At 42.0% G+C, this 16,657-nt stretch overlaps 13 protein-coding genes across 13 annotated transcripts, besides 25 other annotated features; 1 reads left to right on the top strand and 12 right to left on the bottom strand. All coding sequences in view use genetic code 2, as the record gives it.

Annotated features, from left to right (window-relative positions):
• Positions 1 to 1,189: a D loop (control region).
• Positions 1,190 to 1,259, top strand: a tRNA (tRNA-Pro).
• A 2-nt stretch (positions 1,260 to 1,261) lies between these two features.
• Positions 1,262 to 1,333, bottom strand: a tRNA (tRNA-Thr).
• Positions 1,334 to 2,477, bottom strand: CYTB. The gene has a single exon. Coding sequence (YP_006884109.1; cytochrome b) is annotated over positions 1,334 to 2,477 (1,144 nt in total).
• A 2-nt stretch (positions 2,478 to 2,479) lies between these two features.
• Positions 2,480 to 2,548, top strand: a tRNA (tRNA-Glu).
• Positions 2,549 to 3,061, top strand: ND6. Its single transcript has one exon. A coding sequence (YP_006884108.1; NADH dehydrogenase subunit 6) covers positions 2,549 to 3,061, from the start codon at positions 2,549 to 2,551 to the stop codon at positions 3,059 to 3,061; it is 513 nt and encodes a 170-aa protein.
• ND5 lies at positions 3,050 to 4,885 on the bottom strand. The gene has a single exon. A coding sequence (YP_006884107.1; NADH dehydrogenase subunit 5) covers positions 3,050 to 4,885, from the start codon at positions 4,883 to 4,885 to the stop codon at positions 3,050 to 3,052; it is 1,836 nt and encodes a 611-aa protein.
• Positions 4,886 to 4,954, bottom strand: a tRNA (tRNA-Leu).
• Positions 4,955 to 5,023, bottom strand: a tRNA (tRNA-Ser).
• Positions 5,024 to 5,092, bottom strand: a tRNA (tRNA-His).
• Positions 5,093 to 6,476, bottom strand: ND4. Its single transcript has one exon. Coding sequence (YP_006884106.1; NADH dehydrogenase subunit 4) is annotated over positions 5,093 to 6,476 (1,384 nt in total).
• Positions 6,470 to 6,766, bottom strand: ND4L. Its single transcript has one exon. A coding sequence (YP_006884105.1; NADH dehydrogenase subunit 4L) covers positions 6,470 to 6,766, from the start codon at positions 6,764 to 6,766 to the stop codon at positions 6,470 to 6,472; it is 297 nt and encodes a 98-aa protein.
• Positions 6,767 to 6,835, bottom strand: a tRNA (tRNA-Arg).
• ND3 lies at positions 6,836 to 7,181 on the bottom strand. The gene has a single exon. Coding sequence (YP_006884104.1; NADH dehydrogenase subunit 3) is annotated over positions 6,836 to 7,181 (346 nt in total).
• Position 7,182: 1 nt separating this feature from the next.
• Positions 7,183 to 7,252, bottom strand: a tRNA (tRNA-Gly).
• Positions 7,253 to 8,036, bottom strand: COX3. The gene has a single exon. Coding sequence (YP_006884103.1; cytochrome c oxidase subunit III) is annotated over positions 7,253 to 8,036 (784 nt in total).
• ATP6 lies at positions 8,037 to 8,718 on the bottom strand. Its single transcript has one exon. Coding sequence (YP_006884102.1; ATP synthase F0 subunit 6) is annotated over positions 8,037 to 8,718 (682 nt in total).
• Positions 8,709 to 8,876, bottom strand: ATP8. Its single transcript has one exon. A coding sequence (YP_006884101.1; ATP synthase F0 subunit 8) covers positions 8,709 to 8,876, from the start codon at positions 8,874 to 8,876 to the stop codon at positions 8,709 to 8,711; it is 168 nt and encodes a 55-aa protein.
• A 1-nt stretch (position 8,877) lies between these two features.
• Positions 8,878 to 8,946, bottom strand: a tRNA (tRNA-Lys).
• COX2 lies at positions 8,947 to 9,637 on the bottom strand. Its single transcript has one exon. Coding sequence (YP_006884100.1; cytochrome c oxidase subunit II) is annotated over positions 8,947 to 9,637 (691 nt in total).
• Positions 9,638 to 9,639: 2 nt separating this feature from the next.
• Positions 9,640 to 9,708, bottom strand: a tRNA (tRNA-Asp).
• Positions 9,709 to 9,710: 2 nt separating this feature from the next.
• Positions 9,711 to 9,781, top strand: a tRNA (tRNA-Ser).
• Positions 9,782 to 9,785: 4 nt separating this feature from the next.
• On the bottom strand, positions 9,786 to 11,333 carry COX1. The gene has a single exon. A coding sequence (YP_006884099.1; cytochrome c oxidase subunit I) covers positions 9,786 to 11,333, from the start codon at positions 11,331 to 11,333 to the stop codon at positions 9,786 to 9,788; it is 1,548 nt and encodes a 515-aa protein.
• Position 11,334: 1 nt separating this feature from the next.
• Positions 11,335 to 11,403, top strand: a tRNA (tRNA-Tyr).
• Positions 11,404 to 11,470, top strand: a tRNA (tRNA-Cys).
• A 25-nt stretch (positions 11,471 to 11,495) lies between these two features.
• Positions 11,496 to 11,568, top strand: a tRNA (tRNA-Asn).
• Positions 11,569 to 11,637, top strand: a tRNA (tRNA-Ala).
• Positions 11,638 to 11,707, bottom strand: a tRNA (tRNA-Trp).
• A 2-nt stretch (positions 11,708 to 11,709) lies between these two features.
• On the bottom strand, positions 11,710 to 12,741 carry ND2. The gene has a single exon. A coding sequence (YP_006884098.1; NADH dehydrogenase subunit 2) covers positions 11,710 to 12,741, from the start codon at positions 12,739 to 12,741 to the stop codon at positions 11,710 to 11,712; it is 1,032 nt and encodes a 343-aa protein.
• Positions 12,742 to 12,810, bottom strand: a tRNA (tRNA-Met).
• Positions 12,810 to 12,880, top strand: a tRNA (tRNA-Gln).
• Positions 12,878 to 12,949, bottom strand: a tRNA (tRNA-Ile).
• Positions 12,950 to 13,916, bottom strand: ND1. Its single transcript has one exon. Coding sequence (YP_006884097.1; NADH dehydrogenase subunit 1) is annotated over positions 12,950 to 13,916 (967 nt in total).
• Positions 13,917 to 13,991, bottom strand: a tRNA (tRNA-Leu).
• Positions 13,992 to 15,583, bottom strand: an rRNA (l-rRNA).
• Positions 15,584 to 15,655, bottom strand: a tRNA (tRNA-Val).
• Positions 15,656 to 16,589, bottom strand: an rRNA (s-rRNA).
• Positions 16,590 to 16,657, bottom strand: a tRNA (tRNA-Phe).

Raw genomic sequence — 16,657 nt, 5'->3', positions numbered from 1 at the left:
CACCTAATTTTAGGTCGTATGTTAGTATGTCTAGGATGTTCTCAATCCAGGACATAGACTCTAGGGGACACAGGTGTATACATGTGTTACGCATTAATAACAAATTAATTGGGGTCAGAAAAAAATTTTGGAACATTTTGCAATTTATTACGGTTAAAAATTCTCTTTAGCGGAGGCTCGGTTTCGGGGGTTTACGAGTGTTTTTCGGTAAAGGGGGGTAGGGGGGTTTGTGATTCAAAAGCCGTTATTAGAAAATTCTGTATCACTTCGTCGTCGTTTCGCGATTAACCGAACTCTCGGACTAACCCCAATTTTTTAGTGATTTTTTTTGCTAGTCCAATTTTCATCTTCAAGGTGAAATGAAAGTTTACATTAAATTAATATCTATAGTCTTAATAATATGTCACTTACATTATGTTCACTGTGAAATATGATAATAATATGTACTTAAGAATTGATAATATGTGCAAGATTCCAGAGATATAACCGATCAATCAGTTGAAGGTAAACGATATTACAATGAAATATTATGGAACGACAGTCCAATCAACAGTAATGGGGTGTACATCCGTGTGTTGAGTAGCTTCAATTTCTCCCCCGAAAAAAGAAAAACCAGTAGTATGACACCACAGTTATGTCCATGCCATGGGCCATCTAACGACTAAAGCATTAGCCAGAGGCCTTGGAAAAAGTGAAAACTGACCAGATCTGGGATTAAGATGACCATAGATTTGGTTTAAAATAGGGTAGTCAGAAACCACAGTTCGGAGGGTCATGTGCCATCTAACGTAATCAATCAACCAGATCAGTAGATAAGATAAGAATGAGTATTAACCAAGTGATCAGTGTCTAAGAAGAATGCAAAGTATCGGTCCTTCAAAGTAATGTTGGTTTACTCAGTGTAGCGTACATTGGACGTGAGTTATATACCTAGTCACGGATAGATAGTATCAGGATTAATGGAGGCTGCAAAGGATGCACGGATATAGATGATAGTATAGTGGCGGAAGAGAGAGTTATGTACGATATACATAGCTAGTACTATTGCAGGGAATGTATGATCATACATGGTTAGTACAGTAGTGGACAAGAGGTTAATGTACGATATACATAGTTAGTACTCCTGTGGAGATTAAAAAATGCACAACGGATATATAGGCAGATTGCCTACATACCAGTTATGCAATACCAGAAGGTAGTTTAAAAAAGAACATCAGCTTTGGGAGCCGGCGGTGGGAGTTAAATTCTCTTCTTTCTGAGGGGCGATGGGGAGGGGCGTTAGCCTCCATTCTCCGGCTTACAAGGCCGATGCTTTATATTAAGCTACCATAGCAGTATTTATAGAGAAGTTTGTTCTCAAGTGAGGTGATGAGGGGGAAGAGTAGTAGAAAGAGAAGAAAATAGGTAGCTGAAGCAATTTGGCCAATTAGAATAAATGGGTGTTCTACAGGCTGACCGCCGATTCATGTGAGAATAAGTATATCTGCTGTTAGCAACCAAAATATGAATTGAGAAAGGGGTCGGTATGATATAGTGCGTTGTTTTGCTCGGTGAAGAAACGGAATGATAAAAAGAATAAGGATCGACGCTATAAGTGCTAGTACGCCTCCAAGTTTATTTGGGATGGAGCGCAGAATTGCATATGCAAAGAGGAAGTATCACTCTGGCTTGATGTGGGTTGGGGTGACAAGTGGATTAGCCGGGGTAAAATTTTCTGGGTCCCCTAGAAGATTAGGAGAAAATAGGGCTAATAGGCAGAGAAAAGAAGCAAGTATTAGGAACCCTAAAAGGTCTTTTATAGTAAAATACGGGTGGAACGAGATTTTGTCTAGGTTAGAGTTTAATCCTGTTGGGTTATTTGAGCCTGTTTCGTGGAGGAATAAAAAGTGTACGGCGGTTATTGCAGAGATGATGAAGGGGAGAAGGAAGTGAAAAGCGAAGAATCGGGTGAGGGTGGCGTTGTCTACAGAAAATCCGCCCCAAATCCATTGAACTAGGGTATCTCCTAGGTATGGGACGGCTGAGAGGAGATTAGTGATGACTGTGGCACCCCAGAAGGATATTTGACCTCACGGGAGAACGTAGCCTACGAATGCAGTTATTATAGTTAAAAGAAAAAGAACTACTCCGATATTTCAGGTCTCTGTATATAGGAAGGATCCGTAATAAATTCCACGAGCAATGTGGATGTAGATGCAAATAAAAAATATGGATGCTCCGTTTGCGTGAATGTTGCGCAGGAGCCAGCCATAGTTTACGTCGCGGGCGATGTGTGCGATAGATGAGAAGGCTGTTGAGGTGTCAGCAGTGTAGTGTATAGCTAAGAATAATCCTGTGAGAATTTGAGTAATAAGGCAGAATCCAAGAAGTGAGCCGAAGTTTCATCATGCTGAAATGTTTGATGGGGTTGGCAGGTCAATTAGGGAGTTGTTTACGATTTTAAGGAGCGGGTGAGTTTTTCGGATATTTGTTGCCATTAGTTCCTGTAGTTGAATTACAACGGTAGTTTTTCGAGTTATTAGTCTTGGTTGAAGTCCGGGCGGGAATTATGAGTTTTATTTTTTTTACCCTTTTGGTGGGGTTCTTAGTGAGTTTAATTGGGGTAGCATCAAATCCGGCACCCTATTTTGCAGCGTTGGGGTTAGTTTTTGGGGCAGGGATTGGATGTGGAATTTTAATTTGATTAGGAAACTCTTTCCTATCGTTGATCTTATTTTTAATCTATCTTGGGGGGATATTAGTTGTTTTTGGGTACTCTGCGGCTTTAGCTGCAGAGCCTTACCCAGGGGGGTGGGAAGACTGATCGGTCTTGTTATACAGCTTACTACTTTTAGGGGCTGGTGTTGGAATTGGGTGAGCTGTGGTGGGGGGATGGGATGTATTTGATAGTGCATCTTTTTTGGGGGGTACGATTTTAGGGGAACTTAGTGGAGTGGGCGGAATATACTGATGTGGTGGTTTTATTCTTGTGCTGGTGGGGTGGTCGTTATTATTAGCATTATTTGTAGTACTTGAAGTAACTCGTGGGGGGGTTCGAGGGGCAATACGTTCTATTGAGTAGAAGAAATATAAGGAAAGTGGCGGTAGACATAAAAAATAGTGTAAGGTAGGTTTTGATTATTCCTTGTTGGGAGTTGGTGATGAAGGTTGAGAATGTTGTGTTGATTTTTATGCTTGATTTGGGCCCTGATTTTTCGAGTCAAATAACATCAATTAAATGGGTGGCTAGAAGTTGGGCTCATTTTAGGTTTAGCGTTGGGAGTAGTCGGTGTGTGGTGGATTGAAAATATGCCAATATGTTTGAAAAGTTATAAGGAGTAAGATATGGAAAAGTTTTGAGTTGTTTATTAGTGATGTTAGATAGTTCTGCTGCTGTAAAGAGCCCAACAATAGTAACCCCGATGGCGGCTAGTTTGGCGGAGGTGGGCATAGTTATAACTTGTGGGGGGGGCGGAGGGATATTGAGAATTAACAGGAAACCTGCAACTACACTTCCAATGGCAAGACGTATAATAGGGGTGGAAGCTTGTTGGGCCTCTAAAATTGGGGTCAGGGCTGGGTATCGTGGAAAATTTATTGAGACGTAAAAAATAATGCGGAGACTGTAGGCAGCGGTAAAGGAGGTGGCGATTAAAGTCAAAGTAAGGGCTCAGGCGTTTAGGAAGGATGAGTTTATTGCCTCAATGATTGCGTCCTTGGAAAAGAATCCGGCAAGAAATGGGGCTCCTGAGAGGGCAAGACTTCCAATGAGGAGGCAGGATGTTGTTATTGGGAGGGCTATATTAAGTCCTCCCATTTTTCGGATATCTTGTTCATTATTTAAATTATGGATAATTGAGCCAGAGCATAAAAAGAGTATTGCTTTAAAAAAAGCATGTGTACAGATGTGTAGAAAGGCTAGGAGGGGTTGGTTTAGTCCGATTGTAACTATTATTAGGCCTAGTTGGCTGGATGTTGAAAATGCTACAATCTTTTTGATGTCGTTTTGTGTTAAGGCACATGTGGCTGTAAATACAGTGGTAATTGCACCCAGAAGAAGACAAAGTGTTAGGGCGGTTTCGTTATTTTGGAGTAGTGGGTGAAGACGCAGGAGCAGAAAAATACCTGCTACGACTATCGTGCTTGAGTGTAATAGGGCGGAAACTGGGGTTGGGCCTTCTATAGCTGCAGGGAGCCAGGGGTGAAGGCCGAATTGTGCTGACTTGCCTGTTGCTGCTAAAATTAGGCCGAGTAGAGGGATAATCGAGGATTCATTAGTATTAAGGATAAATAGTTGTTGAATGTCAAGGGTATTAAAATTTGTGGTGAATCAGGAAATTGCGAGAATTAGACCAATGTCTCCAATTCGGTTATAAAGTACTGCTTGAAGGGCGGCGGTGTTAGCATCGGCTCGCCCGTATCACCAGCCAATAAGTAAGAATGATATAATTCCAACTCCCTCCCATCCGATAAATAGTTGAAATAGGTTATTTGCTGATGTTAATACTATTATTGCTGTTAAAAACAGTAGAAGATATTTGAAAAATTGGTTGATGTAAGGATCTTCATGTATATACCAGGCTGCAAAGTCAAGAATAGACCAGGTTACAAATAGGGCGATGGACATAAAAGTAATTGATAAAAAATCGAATTTGAATGCAATGTTGAAGGTAAATGAATTAATAGCTATTCATTGGTAATTTGTTGAGACAATTTCGATGCCTTGGTCTATAAAAAGAAAGAGAGGAAGGAGACTAATAAAAAAGGCGAGTTTTACGGCAGATTTTGCGTAAAATTTATGCCAATGGGGGGTAATTAGTGAGGGGACTAGGGCCAGTGCCAGGGGGGCTAGGAGGATAAAAAAAATTAATAGGGATGAGGACAATATTACTGATTGTTGGGTCATAGCTTTTACTTGGAGTTGCACCAAGAGAAGTGGCTCCTAAGGCCAGTGGATAACTTTTTTCCTTTAAAAGCTGAGTGGGCCACGGAGTTGAACTGTGGAGGTAGGGCTTAGCAGGCCTTAATGTCCCCGACCCCCCTCGGCGAATAAGGGGACTTTAACCCCTGTTTTTAGGTCCACAACCTAATGTTTTTGTTAAACTATATTTGCAGCAGAATCAGCCTCAGATCAGTTCCGGTTTTATAATCAAGAGAAAGGAGGGGATAAGATGTAGGGAAATAAGAAGATGCTCTCGTGTGTGGGCAGGCTCTATTATGGTTGTTTGGGGGGAAATTTGGCCGTGCTGGGTCATTATATACATATACAGGGAGTAGGTTGCTGTGATTAAGGTGCCGATACCTGTTAGTAGAATGGTTAGTCCTGCCCAATTAAATGTTGCTATAATAATAGGTAGTTCTCCTATAAGGTTAATAGATGGGGGAAGAGCAAGATTAGTAAGATTTGCTAGAAGTCATCATAGACCAAAGAGGGGAAGAATAGTTTGTATTCCTCGGGCTAAAAGTATAGTTCGACTGTGGGTACGTTCGTAATTTGTGTTAGCAAGGCAGAACAGGAGGGATGAGGTGAGTCCGTGGGCAATTATAAGTGTGATTGCCCCAGTAAGGCCTCATGGGGTTTGAATAAGAATTCCTGAAATTACTAAGCCTATGTGGCTTACGGAAGAGTAAGCGATTAGCGATTTTAAATCAGATTGGCGTAAGCAGATTATTCCGGTTATAATGATGCCCCAGAGGGCTAGGATAATAAATGGGTAAATTAATGGTTTGGCTAGTGGGGGGAGAATCGGGATTATCCGCAATATTCCGTACCCTCCAAGTTTTAGAAGAATTGCAGCCAGGACTATGGAGCCAGCAATTGGGGCTTCTACATGGGCTTTAGGAAGTCATAAGTGAACTCCGTAGAGGGGTATTTTAACTAGAAATGCAAAGAGAGAGGCAGCCCATCAGAGGGTTGAGGCATAGGAATTTGATGAAAAGTCTGTAGAAAAAAAGTTTAGTAGAACAATTGATGAGGTTATTATATTTTTGTTGATTAGAAGAAGAGCGATAAGAAGTGGGAGAGAGCCTGCGAGAGTATAGAATAAAAAGTATGTTCCGGCTTGGAGGCGCTCTGCTTGATTCCCTCAGCGAGTAATAATAATTAGGGTGGGGATCAGGGTAGCTTCAAATATCACATAAAATATAATAAGTTCTGAGGCCATAAATGTTAAGAGTAAAAAAGTTTGTAAAATTATTAAGAGAATTAAGTATACTCGCTGGCGTTGGAGGGGTTCATGTAGCATGTGGTTTTGGCTAGCTAAAATTATAAGTGGGAGAAGTCAACAAGATAAAACTAGAAGAGGGGCGGAAATTGAGTCAATTGTTATATAAAGATTAATAAATGACCAGCCAGAGATTGAGTTCCATTTCAGAAAAGACAGGCTAGCGCAGGCGATTAGTGTGGTATAAATTAGGGGCATGGTTCAGAGGAGGGGCAGGGAAATTAGTCAGGTTGTGGGAATCAGTATGATTGTTGGAATCAAAATTTTTAGCATTGTAGAAGATTTAAGCTTTTTAGATGGTCGGCCCCATGAGTTCGTGCTGTGGCGACTATCAGTGCCAGGCCCGTGCCTGCTTCACAGGCAGCTAAGGCGAGTAAAATTAATGGGGTGCCTGCGATTGAGTAGGGTCCTTGGAAGGCTGATCACATGGAGAGTATAAGAAAGACTGAAAGTATTGCTCCCTCCAGGCATAAAAGGGCAAGAATTAGGTGTGATCGATTAAGGGCGAGGCCTATTAGACTGGAGTAAAATGCAGAAACAATAGAAAAAAGTGTTGGGGTCATAGGGCAATTGTGGAATTTAACCACAATTTATTGAGTCGAAATCAATTATCTTTTTTAGATTAATTACCCATTCTGCCCACTCTAGTCCTCCTTGAAGTCATTCATAAATGAGGCCTAGTGTTAGTAAAATTAAAATCAAGAGTGCAATTAGAAAGGCAGTGGTTGGGGTATCATATTGAAGGGCCCAGGGAAGTGGTAGAAGGATGGCAATTTCTAGATCAAACAGTAAAAATAAGATAGCGACTAAAAAAAATTTTAGTGAAAAAGGTAGACGGGCTGAGCCTAATGGATCAAAGCCACATTCGTAAGGAGAAACTTTTTCATTGTCTGGGTTAAGGTTTGGTAGTCAAAATCCAAGCAGTATAAGAATAATTGGGAGGGCGGTGGAGATAATTATGACAATTAAAAGATTCATTTGCCTTTCCTTGGATTTTCACCAAGTCTAAATGATTGGAAGTCACTTGTACTAATTAATACTTGAAAAGCATGAGCCTCATCAATAGATTGAAACATAGAGAAACAGTCATACGACATCAACGAAATGTCAGTACCAGGCGGAGGCTTCAAAGCCGAAGTGGTGGTTCGAGGTAAAGTGATATTGTGCTTGTCGCAGAAGACAAATTAGAAGGAATGTGGAGCCAATAATAACATGGAGTCCATGAAAGCCGGTGGCTACAAAAAAGGTGGCGCCGTAGACACTGTCAGCAATCGTGAAGGGGGCCTCATAATATTCCATGGCTTGAAGGGCTGTAAAATAGAGGCCGAGTAAGACGGTAAAAATTAAGGCTTGAGTTGTTTCTTTGTGGTTTCCTTCTATTAAGCTGTGATGAGCCCATGTTACTGTAACCCCGGAGGCTAGAAGAACTGCAGTATTTAGTAGTGGAACTTCAAATGGGTCTAGTGGGACAATACCTGTTGGTGGTCAGCAGCCCCCTAGTTCTGGGGTGGGGGCTAAACTAGAGTGGTAGAATGCTCAAAAAAAGCCAAAAAAGAATAGGACTTCGGATGTAATGAATAAAATTATTCCGTAGCGTAGTCCTTTTTGTACGGGGGCTGTGTGATGACCTTGAAAAGTCCCCTCTCGAACAACATCTCGTCATCATTGATATATTGTGAGAAGTGTAAGAATTAGGCCAATTGTTAATAAGATAACAGTATGATAGTGGAATCAAATGGCAAGGCCGGATGTTATTAGAAGAGCGGCTGTTGCTCCAGTTAGGGGCCATGGGCTTGGGTCTACTATATGAAAGGCGTGTGCTTGGTGGGCCATAAATGTTTTCTTGTAAATATAGAGTTAGTAATAGAACAAAAACATATGCTTGGATTATTGCGACGGCTAATTCTAGAATTGTAAGTAGGAAGAGGATTGTGTAGGTTAATAGAGCAATTGTTGGTATTACTGAGGCCAAAAAGAAGGCAGCTGTAGCGATAAGTTGTATCAGTAGGTGGCCTGCAGTTAAATTTGCGGTTAGTCGAACACCCAGAGCAAGGGGGCGAATAAACAAACTAATTGTTTCAATTACAACGAGTGCGGGAATTAGTAGATTTGGGGTGCCCTCTGGGAGAAGGTGCCCAATAGATGTGGTTGGTTGATTGCGTAACCCAATTAAAACTGTTGCAAGTCATATTGGTACAGCAAAGCCCATGTTTATCGATAGTTGGGTTGTGGGCGTGAAGGTATAGGGGAGAAGTCCTAAGAGATTAATAGAGATAAGGAAGAGTATTAGTGATGTAAGGATCACGGCCCATTTTTGTCCTTGCTGGTTAATTGGGGCTATTAGTTGAGCAGCTGTTCGAAGAATAAGTCAGTTTTGTAGTGTTAGGAGACGGCTAGTCAATCAGCGGTTGGGCGCGGTTGGGTAGAGGAGTCAGGGTAAAATAAGAGATAAAAAAATCAGGGGAATTCCTAGAATAGTGGGGCTTAAAAATTGATCAAAAAAGCTTAGAGTCATGGTCAGTTTCAGGGAGGCAGAAATAGTTTATCTTGGCTTTGGGGGGTCGGGCAGTTGTTAGTTTTGTGGGAAAGAATTTTTGGGAGTAAAATTAGTAAAAATGTTAGCCAAGAAATTAATAAAATAATAAATCAGGGGTCTGGGTTTAATTGTGGCATGTCACTAAGGGTGAGTGTAAACACCAATCTCCAGCTTAAAAGGCTGATGCTGAAACTTAGCTTCATAGTGAGGCTTTTTCTAGTATTAATGAAGATCAATTTTCGAAGTGTTGGAGTGGAACGGCTTCTACAACAATTGGTATGAAGCTGTGATTTGCGCCGCAAATTTCTGAGCATTGCCCATAAAATATTCCTGGGCGGGCAGTAATAAATGATGCTTGGTTTAATCGACCTGGGACAGCATCTATTTTAATCCCAAGGGCGGGGACAGCTCAGGAGTGAATTACGTCATCTGCTGTAATTAGGACTCGAATTGGGGACTCTATGGGTACTACTATGCGGTAGTCTGTTTCTAAAAGTCGAAATTGTCCGGGGGTAAGATCTTGTGTTGGGGTCATATACGAATCGAAGTTGAGTGTCTCATAATCTGAGTATTCGTAACTTCAATATCATTGATGGCCGACTGCTTTTACTGTTAGATGGGGGTCGTTGATTTCGTCTATAAGATATAGAATTCGAAGGGACGGTAGGGCGATCATAATCAAAATTACAGCTGGTAAAATTGTTCACACAATTTCAATTTCTTGGGAGTCCAGGATAAATTTATTTGTAAATTTTGTTGACACTATCGCCACGATAATGTAAAGGACCAAGGTGCTGATTAAAAATACAATTATTAGGGCGTGGTCGTGGAAATGAATCAGTTCTTCTATCACGGGGGAAGCGGCGTCTTGTAAACCTAGTTGTGATGGGTGGGCCATAGCAAGATATGTGAGAGTTTCACTCACAATTTTGCCTTGACAAGGCAATGTATTGTTTTTACTAATATCTCATAAGAAAGTGGCAGAGTGGTTATGTGGTTGGCTTGAAACTAACTTATAGGGGTTCAATTCCCTTCTTTCTCGTGGGCTAACGTTGAATTTGAACAAAGGCGGGCTCTTCAAATGTGTGGTATGGCGGAGGACAGCCGTGTATTCATTCAACGTTTGTGTAGATCAACTCAATGGAGTTTACTTCTCGTTTTGAGGCAAATGCTTCTCAAATAATGAATAATAGAAGAATCACGGCTACGAGAGAAATTAGTGAACCAACTGAGGAGAGGGTATTTCATAGGGTGTATGCATCTGGGTAGTCGGAGTATCGGCGAGGCATGCCGGCGAGACCAAGGAAATGTTGTGGGAAGAAGGTTAAGTTTACTCCTAGGAACATTACCCCAAAGTGGATTTTTGTTCAGGTGTCGTGTAATGTGTATCCAGTTATTAGTGGAAACCAGTGTATTAATCCGCCCATAATAGCAAAGACTGCGCCTATTGAGAGGACATAATGGAAATGGGCAACTACATAATATGTGTCATGTAATATAATATCTAGTGAGGAGTTAGCAAGAACAATCCCAGTAAGTCCCCCCACTGTGAACAAAAAGATAAAGCCGAGGGCCCATAAAAGTGGGGTCTCCCATTTGATTGCCCCTCCGTGAAGTGTAGCTAGTCAGCTAAAAACTTTTACGCCGGTTGGGATGGCAATAATTATAGTGGCGGATGTGAAGTAGGCTCGTGTATCAACGTCTATACCTACAGTAAACATATGATGGGCCCATACAATAAAGCCTAAAAGACCAATTGCCATTATCGCTCAGACTATTCCTATATAGCCGAAGGGCTCCTTTTTTCCAGAGTAAAAGGCGACGATGTGAGAAATTATCCCAAATCCGGGCAGGATAAGAATATAGACTTCTGGGTGACCAAAAAATCAGAAAAGATGTTGGTATAAAATGGGGTCTCCTCCACCTGCTGGGTCAAAGAACGTTGTGTTTAGATTTCGATCTGTTAGAAGTATGGTGATGCCGGCAGCAAGAACTGGGAGGGAGAGAAGCAAAAGAACTGTTGTAATTATTACAGATCAGATAAATAGGGGGGTTTGGTATTGAGAGGCTGCAGGGGGTTTTATATTAATAATTGTTGTGATAAAATTGATTGAACCGAGAATTGAAGAAACCCCAGCTAGGTGGAGAGAAAAAATTGTTAAGTCTACTGAAGCCCCGGCATGGGCTAGATTACTAGCAAGGGGGGGATATACGGTCCAACCGGTACCGGCCCCAGCTTCTACCCCGGAGCCTGCCAGTAGAAGTAAGAATGAGGGGGGGAGAAGTCAAAAACTTATGTTATTTATTCGCGGGAAGGCTATGTCTGGGGCCCCAATTATGAGGGGGATAAGTCAGTTTCCAAAGCCGCCGATTATGATAGGCATCACTATAAAAAAGATTATAACGAAAGCGTGGGCGGTAACAAGAACATTATAGATTTGGTCATCCCCGAGCAGGGCTCCGGGCTGACTCAATTCGGCCCGGATGAGGAGGCTTAGGGCAGTCCCAACCATCCCGGCCCAGGCACCGAAGACTATGTAGAGGGTGCCGATATCTTTATGGTTTGTTGAAAAAAGTCAACGTGTTAAAGTCACAGGTAGGGTGGCCGAGAATGAGGCGGCGGACTGTAGTCCCGCAAAGGGGGGAGAAATACCTCCGTCTACCAAGCCATGGGGTGTTATCACGCCGGATTGCAAATCCGGAGATGCGAATTTACTTCCGCCGTGGCTTCTGCCGCGCCACAGGCACGGCGGAAGTAGGTGAATGCCCGCAAGTTTAGGCGCTTAGCTGTTAACTAAGAGTTCAAGGGATCGAGGCCCTTTCATCTAGAAAGCCTTAGCTTAATTAAAGTATTTGAGTTGCATTCATAAGATGTGGGGTAGAGTCCCACAGGTTTTACAGGAACTAAAAGATTCTCACTTTTATTTAAAGCTTTGAAGGCTTTTGGTTTAAATTAGCCTAAGTTCCTATCTACATAATAAGGCCAGGTGTAAGTGGGAGGAGGGCTGTTGCAAAAATCAAGATTATGGATAAAATTTGGTAGGTTCCAGCATTGGGGCGCCAGTGATTATTATTTAGGGTATTTGGGGAAGTTGTGAGTGAGGTTGTGTAGCATAAACGAAGATAAAAATAGAGGCTGAGTAGGGCGGAAAGTGCGGCGGCAGTAGCAAAAATGTATAGGTCATTATTTGTTAATTCTTGCAGAATTAATCATTTTGGCATAAAGCCTGTTAATGGGGGAAGTCCCCCTAATGAGAGTAGTGTAATTAGTAGTATTGTCATGAGTAGGGGGGATTTTGTTCAGTTGAGGGCGAGTGATGGGATGGAGGTGGATGAACAGATATTAAGTGTAAAGAATAGTGGAAGGGTCAGGGTAATATAGATTATTAAGTTGAGTAGTGCAAGATTTGGGGCAAAGGGTAAAATCATGGTTATTCACCCCATATGGGCGATGGAGGAATAAGCTAAGATCTTTCGTAGCTGCGTTTGATTCAGTCCAGATCAGCCACCTGTTAGTGTGGATAGAAGGCCAAGTACAAGAAGAAGTGTTGGGTTAACCGTATCAGAAATTTGGTAGAGTAAAATAAATGGTGCAAGTTTTTGTCAAGTTACAAGAATTGCCCCTGTTATAAGGGTCACTCCTTGCAAGACTTCTGGGAGTCAAAAATGTATTGGGGCTAAACCAATTTTAATAGCCAGTGCCAGTGTAATTAGAGTGGCGGAGGTTGGGGATAACAAATTAGTAATATTTCATTCTCCCGCGACCCATGCATTAATCATGCTGGAGAATAAAATTATAATTGAGGCAGCGGCTTGGGCAAGAAAGTATTTTGTTGCTGCTTCTGTGGCTCGTGGGTGGTGCTGTTGGGATATAAGTGGAATAATTGATATTGTATTAATTTCTAGTCCGATTCAGGCTAATAATCAGTTGGAGCTTATAAATGTTACTGTGGTGCCAAGACCAAGGCTTATAATCAGGACAGATAAGATAGTCGGGCTCATTAGTAAAGGAAGGAATTTAACCAACATTTTCGGGGTATGGGCCCGAAAGCTTTTTTAGCTGACTTTACTAGAAGGTAGTGTAGTGGGAGCACATAGAGTTTTGATCTCTTTGGCGGAGGTTCGATGCCTGCCCTTCTAGGAAATAGGGGGGGTTAACCCCCATGATCCACCCTATCAAAGTGGTCCTTTAACTTCAGGCATATTTCCTAAAATTGAGGGGGGAGTCCTGTAAAAGCCAAAGGAGCAGAGATGTGCAAAATAATGAGGGATAGAGTCAGGGGTAAGAAATTTTTTCAAATTAGGTGTATTAATTGATCATAGCGAAATCGGGGGTATGATGCTCGAACTCATAAAAATACTAGGGAAAGGGCCGTTGTTTTAAGCATTAGGAGAGAAGTTATTATTTCTGGCAGTAATAAATTTAATGAATCCCCTAAAAAAATAATTACGGAAATAGTGTTTATCAGTATAATATTAGCATATTCTGCAAGAAAAAATAAGGCAAAGGGGCCTCCGGCGTATTCTACATTAAAGCCTGAGACTAATTCTGACTCCCCCTCAGTTAGGTCAAAGGGTGAACGATTTGTTTCGGCTAAGGTAGACACGTACCATATTGTTGCGAGGGGTCAGGCGGGGATAATAAGTCAGATTGCTTCTTGTCCAGTTGAAAAGGTTAATATAGAAAAATTGCCTATAAAAATGATTGCTGCTAATAAGATAAGGCCAAGACTTACTTCGTAGGAAATAGTTTGTGCGATTGCTCGAAGGGCCCCGATCAAGGCGTATTTTGAGTTGGAGGCTCAGCCCGATGTTAAAATTGAATAAACGGAGAGGCTGGAGACAGCTATGATAAAGAGTAGGGTTAAATTGACGTTGGCCATAGGAAATGGTATAGGGAGGGGGGTTCAAATTAAAAGTGCGAGAGTTAGTGCGAGAGTTGGGGCTAGAATAAATAGTGTTGTTGAGGAGGCAGTGGGGCGTACTGGCTCTTTAATAAAAAGTTTTACTCCGTCGGCAATTGGTTGAAGAAGCCCGTAGGGTCCGACTACGTTTGGGCCTTTACGGTGTTGTATATACCCAATAATTTTCCGTTCAACAAGAGTGAGAAATGCTACGGCTAGAAGAATTGGAACAATATATATTAGGGAGTTAGTAATTGTGGGGAGGGGGTTCATAGTTGAAGGGGGGATTTGAGCCCCCGAAATGAAGGTCTTAGGCCTTCTGCACTTACCGATCTCTGCCACTCCAACAGTGTGGTTTTCTCCCGTGTGGGGGGTTTCCCACTTGGCTACTTTATATAAATTCAGTAGTAGTGGGTGGGGCATATTTTTATATAGGCCCCCCTTTTTCAGTCCTTTCGTACTAGAAAAAAGAAGTCATAGATAGAAACTGACCTGGATTGCTCCGGTCTGAACTCAGATCACGTAGGATATTAATTGTTGAACAAACAAACCCTTGGTAGCGGCTGCACCACCAGGATACCCTGATCCAACATCGAGGTCGTAAACCCCCTCGTCGATGGGGACTCTTAAAGGGGATTGCGCTGTTATCCCTGGGGTAACTTGGTTCATTGCTCAGTTAGACTGGGTCAATTGTGCTAGATATTCTAGTTTGAGAAGTGTCCTTCTTAAAATAGAATTGTATTGCGGAGGGTTTTTTATACTCCGTGGTCGCCCCAACCGAAAGTATTTAATATTACAAAACTTAAAGTATATATTTACGCTCATGTTTAATATTAGAACTTTAAGCTCCACAGGGTCTTCTCGTCTTATGAAAAAATATCCGCTTTTGAACGGATAGATCAATTTCACTAATCTGGGGGAGGAGACAGTTGGACCCTCGTGTTGCCATTCATACAGGTCCCTAATTAAGAGACAAGTGATTACGCTACCTTCGCACGGTCAAAATACCGCGGCCGTTAAACAGAGTCACAGGGCAGGCAGTACCTCCTATATTTGGCAGGAGGCGATGTTTTTGGTAAACAGGCGAGGCCCATAGTTGCCGAATTCCTTCTCTCCCCTTTAATTTTTCCAAGCACACTTCAGTGTAGAATTTATGATATATCAGTGTAGGGTTTTCTTGCTTATGACAGGTTAATACATTGTGTTCATTATCAGTAATTGTCAGTAGGTAATCTGTTCTGACTAACACCTATGTGAGGAGAAAATTGTATTTTCTTGTTACTCATTCTAGCATTTTTGCACTTATAATGATATAAGTCAGCTCGATACGTAAGATGGATTATGATTGTTTAATTGAATTGATGGGTAAAGTTATGGGGGAGCTATAACGCTTTCTTTGTTGGTGGCTGCTTTTAGGCCCACTTAAATTTTACCTTGTAGATTAATCATTATCCGTTTGTTGAGGTTGTGTCCTTTCACAAAGGGGCTGTCCCCCCTTTGAGTAGCCTCTAAATTTAATTACGGGGTTTAAGGTTGTAGCCCGTGAAAAATTTAGGGTAGAACTAAGATTCGTTTCTCGAGCAACCAGCTATCTCTAGGCTCGTTTGGCTTTTCACCGCTACTCGGAGCTCTTCTCACCATTTTGCCACATGGACGAGTTGGCCCGTTTGGCTGTCTCGGAGTAGCTCGCCTAGTTTCGGGGGTGGGACTAAAATTCTTTCTGCCCTTCATGACTAGCTAGACCATGATGCAAAAGGTACAAGTGTTAGTCTTTGCTTTTAAAAACTTAATTTTTCACTAGTTTTTCAGTTTTCCCTTGCGGTACTTTTATGCGCTTGAATTTCTTTCTTTCTCCAATACTAGAAGTATAAATGATTTACTTACAGAGTGTGTGTTATATAAAATTTACATGTTAAAAAATGACAGGCTTACCATTTAGTTCAAAATGACCCGATTTGCACGGGTGTGTCCTCAGTGTAAGGGGGGTGCTTTGCTAATTAAGCCACATTTTGAAACCAAGTACACCTTCCGGTACACTTACCATGTTACGACTTGCCTCCTCTTTTTTATCTAAATTAATTATTTATCGTTTACGATTGTTGAGGAGAGTGACGGGCGGTGTGTGCGCGCCTCATGGCCGGCTTCAGAAAAATATTCTTATTTTCTCTTACTACTAAATCCAGCTTAGAATCCCAGTTTCATGGGATTGTCCGTGTTTTCTACTAGAAAATGTAGCCCATTTCTTCCTTCTCATGTGCTACACCTCGACCTGACGTGCTAGATGTTATCTATTCTGCCAACTAGTCTACCCTCAGGGGGTTGGCTGGCGACGGCGGTATATAGGCTGAAATGCTAGGGAAGGTTGGGTAAAACGTGGATTATCGGTTCTAGAACAGGCTCCTCTAGGTGGGTGTGAGGCACCGCCAAGTCCTTTGGGTTTTAAGCTTGGGCTTGTAGTTCCCTGGCGGGCAAGTTATGTAGTTAAACTTGTCATAGTTTAGGGTCAGGCATAGTAGGGTATCTAATCCTAGTTTGTTTCCTGACTTTCATGAGTTCAGATGTACTGTTAGTTAAAAATTTTGAGTTTCTAGTTGGCGAGCGCGTATAACAGCAGGGCCAATATTTGATTTTAGTAAAAGTTCCTCTTAATCATCCTATACGCCGGAGGCATCAACTTAAGTTCCTCGTGTAACCGCGGCGGCTGGCACGAGGTTGGCCAACTTTATTTAACCATGGCTGGATCAAGTTTACACTTATAGTCCAATTTTAATTACTGCTGTGTCCCTTGGGGGTGTGGCGTTGCAAGGCGTCTTGGGCTACTTAGTGTGGGCCTGATGCCAGCTCCTCTACACCTACTGGCGTGTGAGGGCATTTTCACTGGGGCGCGGGGACTTGCATGTATAAGTTTAGTTAAAGCTGACATTAAGGCCAGGACCAAACCTGTTGTGCGGGTGAGGCGTATTAAGGCCTGTCTTAGCATTTTCAGTGCTATGCTTTGCTTAAGCTACATCGGC

The sequence above is a fragment of the mitochondrial genome of Protopterus annectens (assembly GCF_019279795.1).
Source record: "Protopterus annectens mitochondrion, complete genome".
NCBI classification, from domain to species: Eukaryota; Metazoa; Chordata; order Ceratodontiformes; family Protopteridae; genus Protopterus; species Protopterus annectens.
The sequence above is the reverse complement of the archived record's forward strand: the minus strand, read 5'-3'. Positions and strand labels throughout refer to the sequence as shown.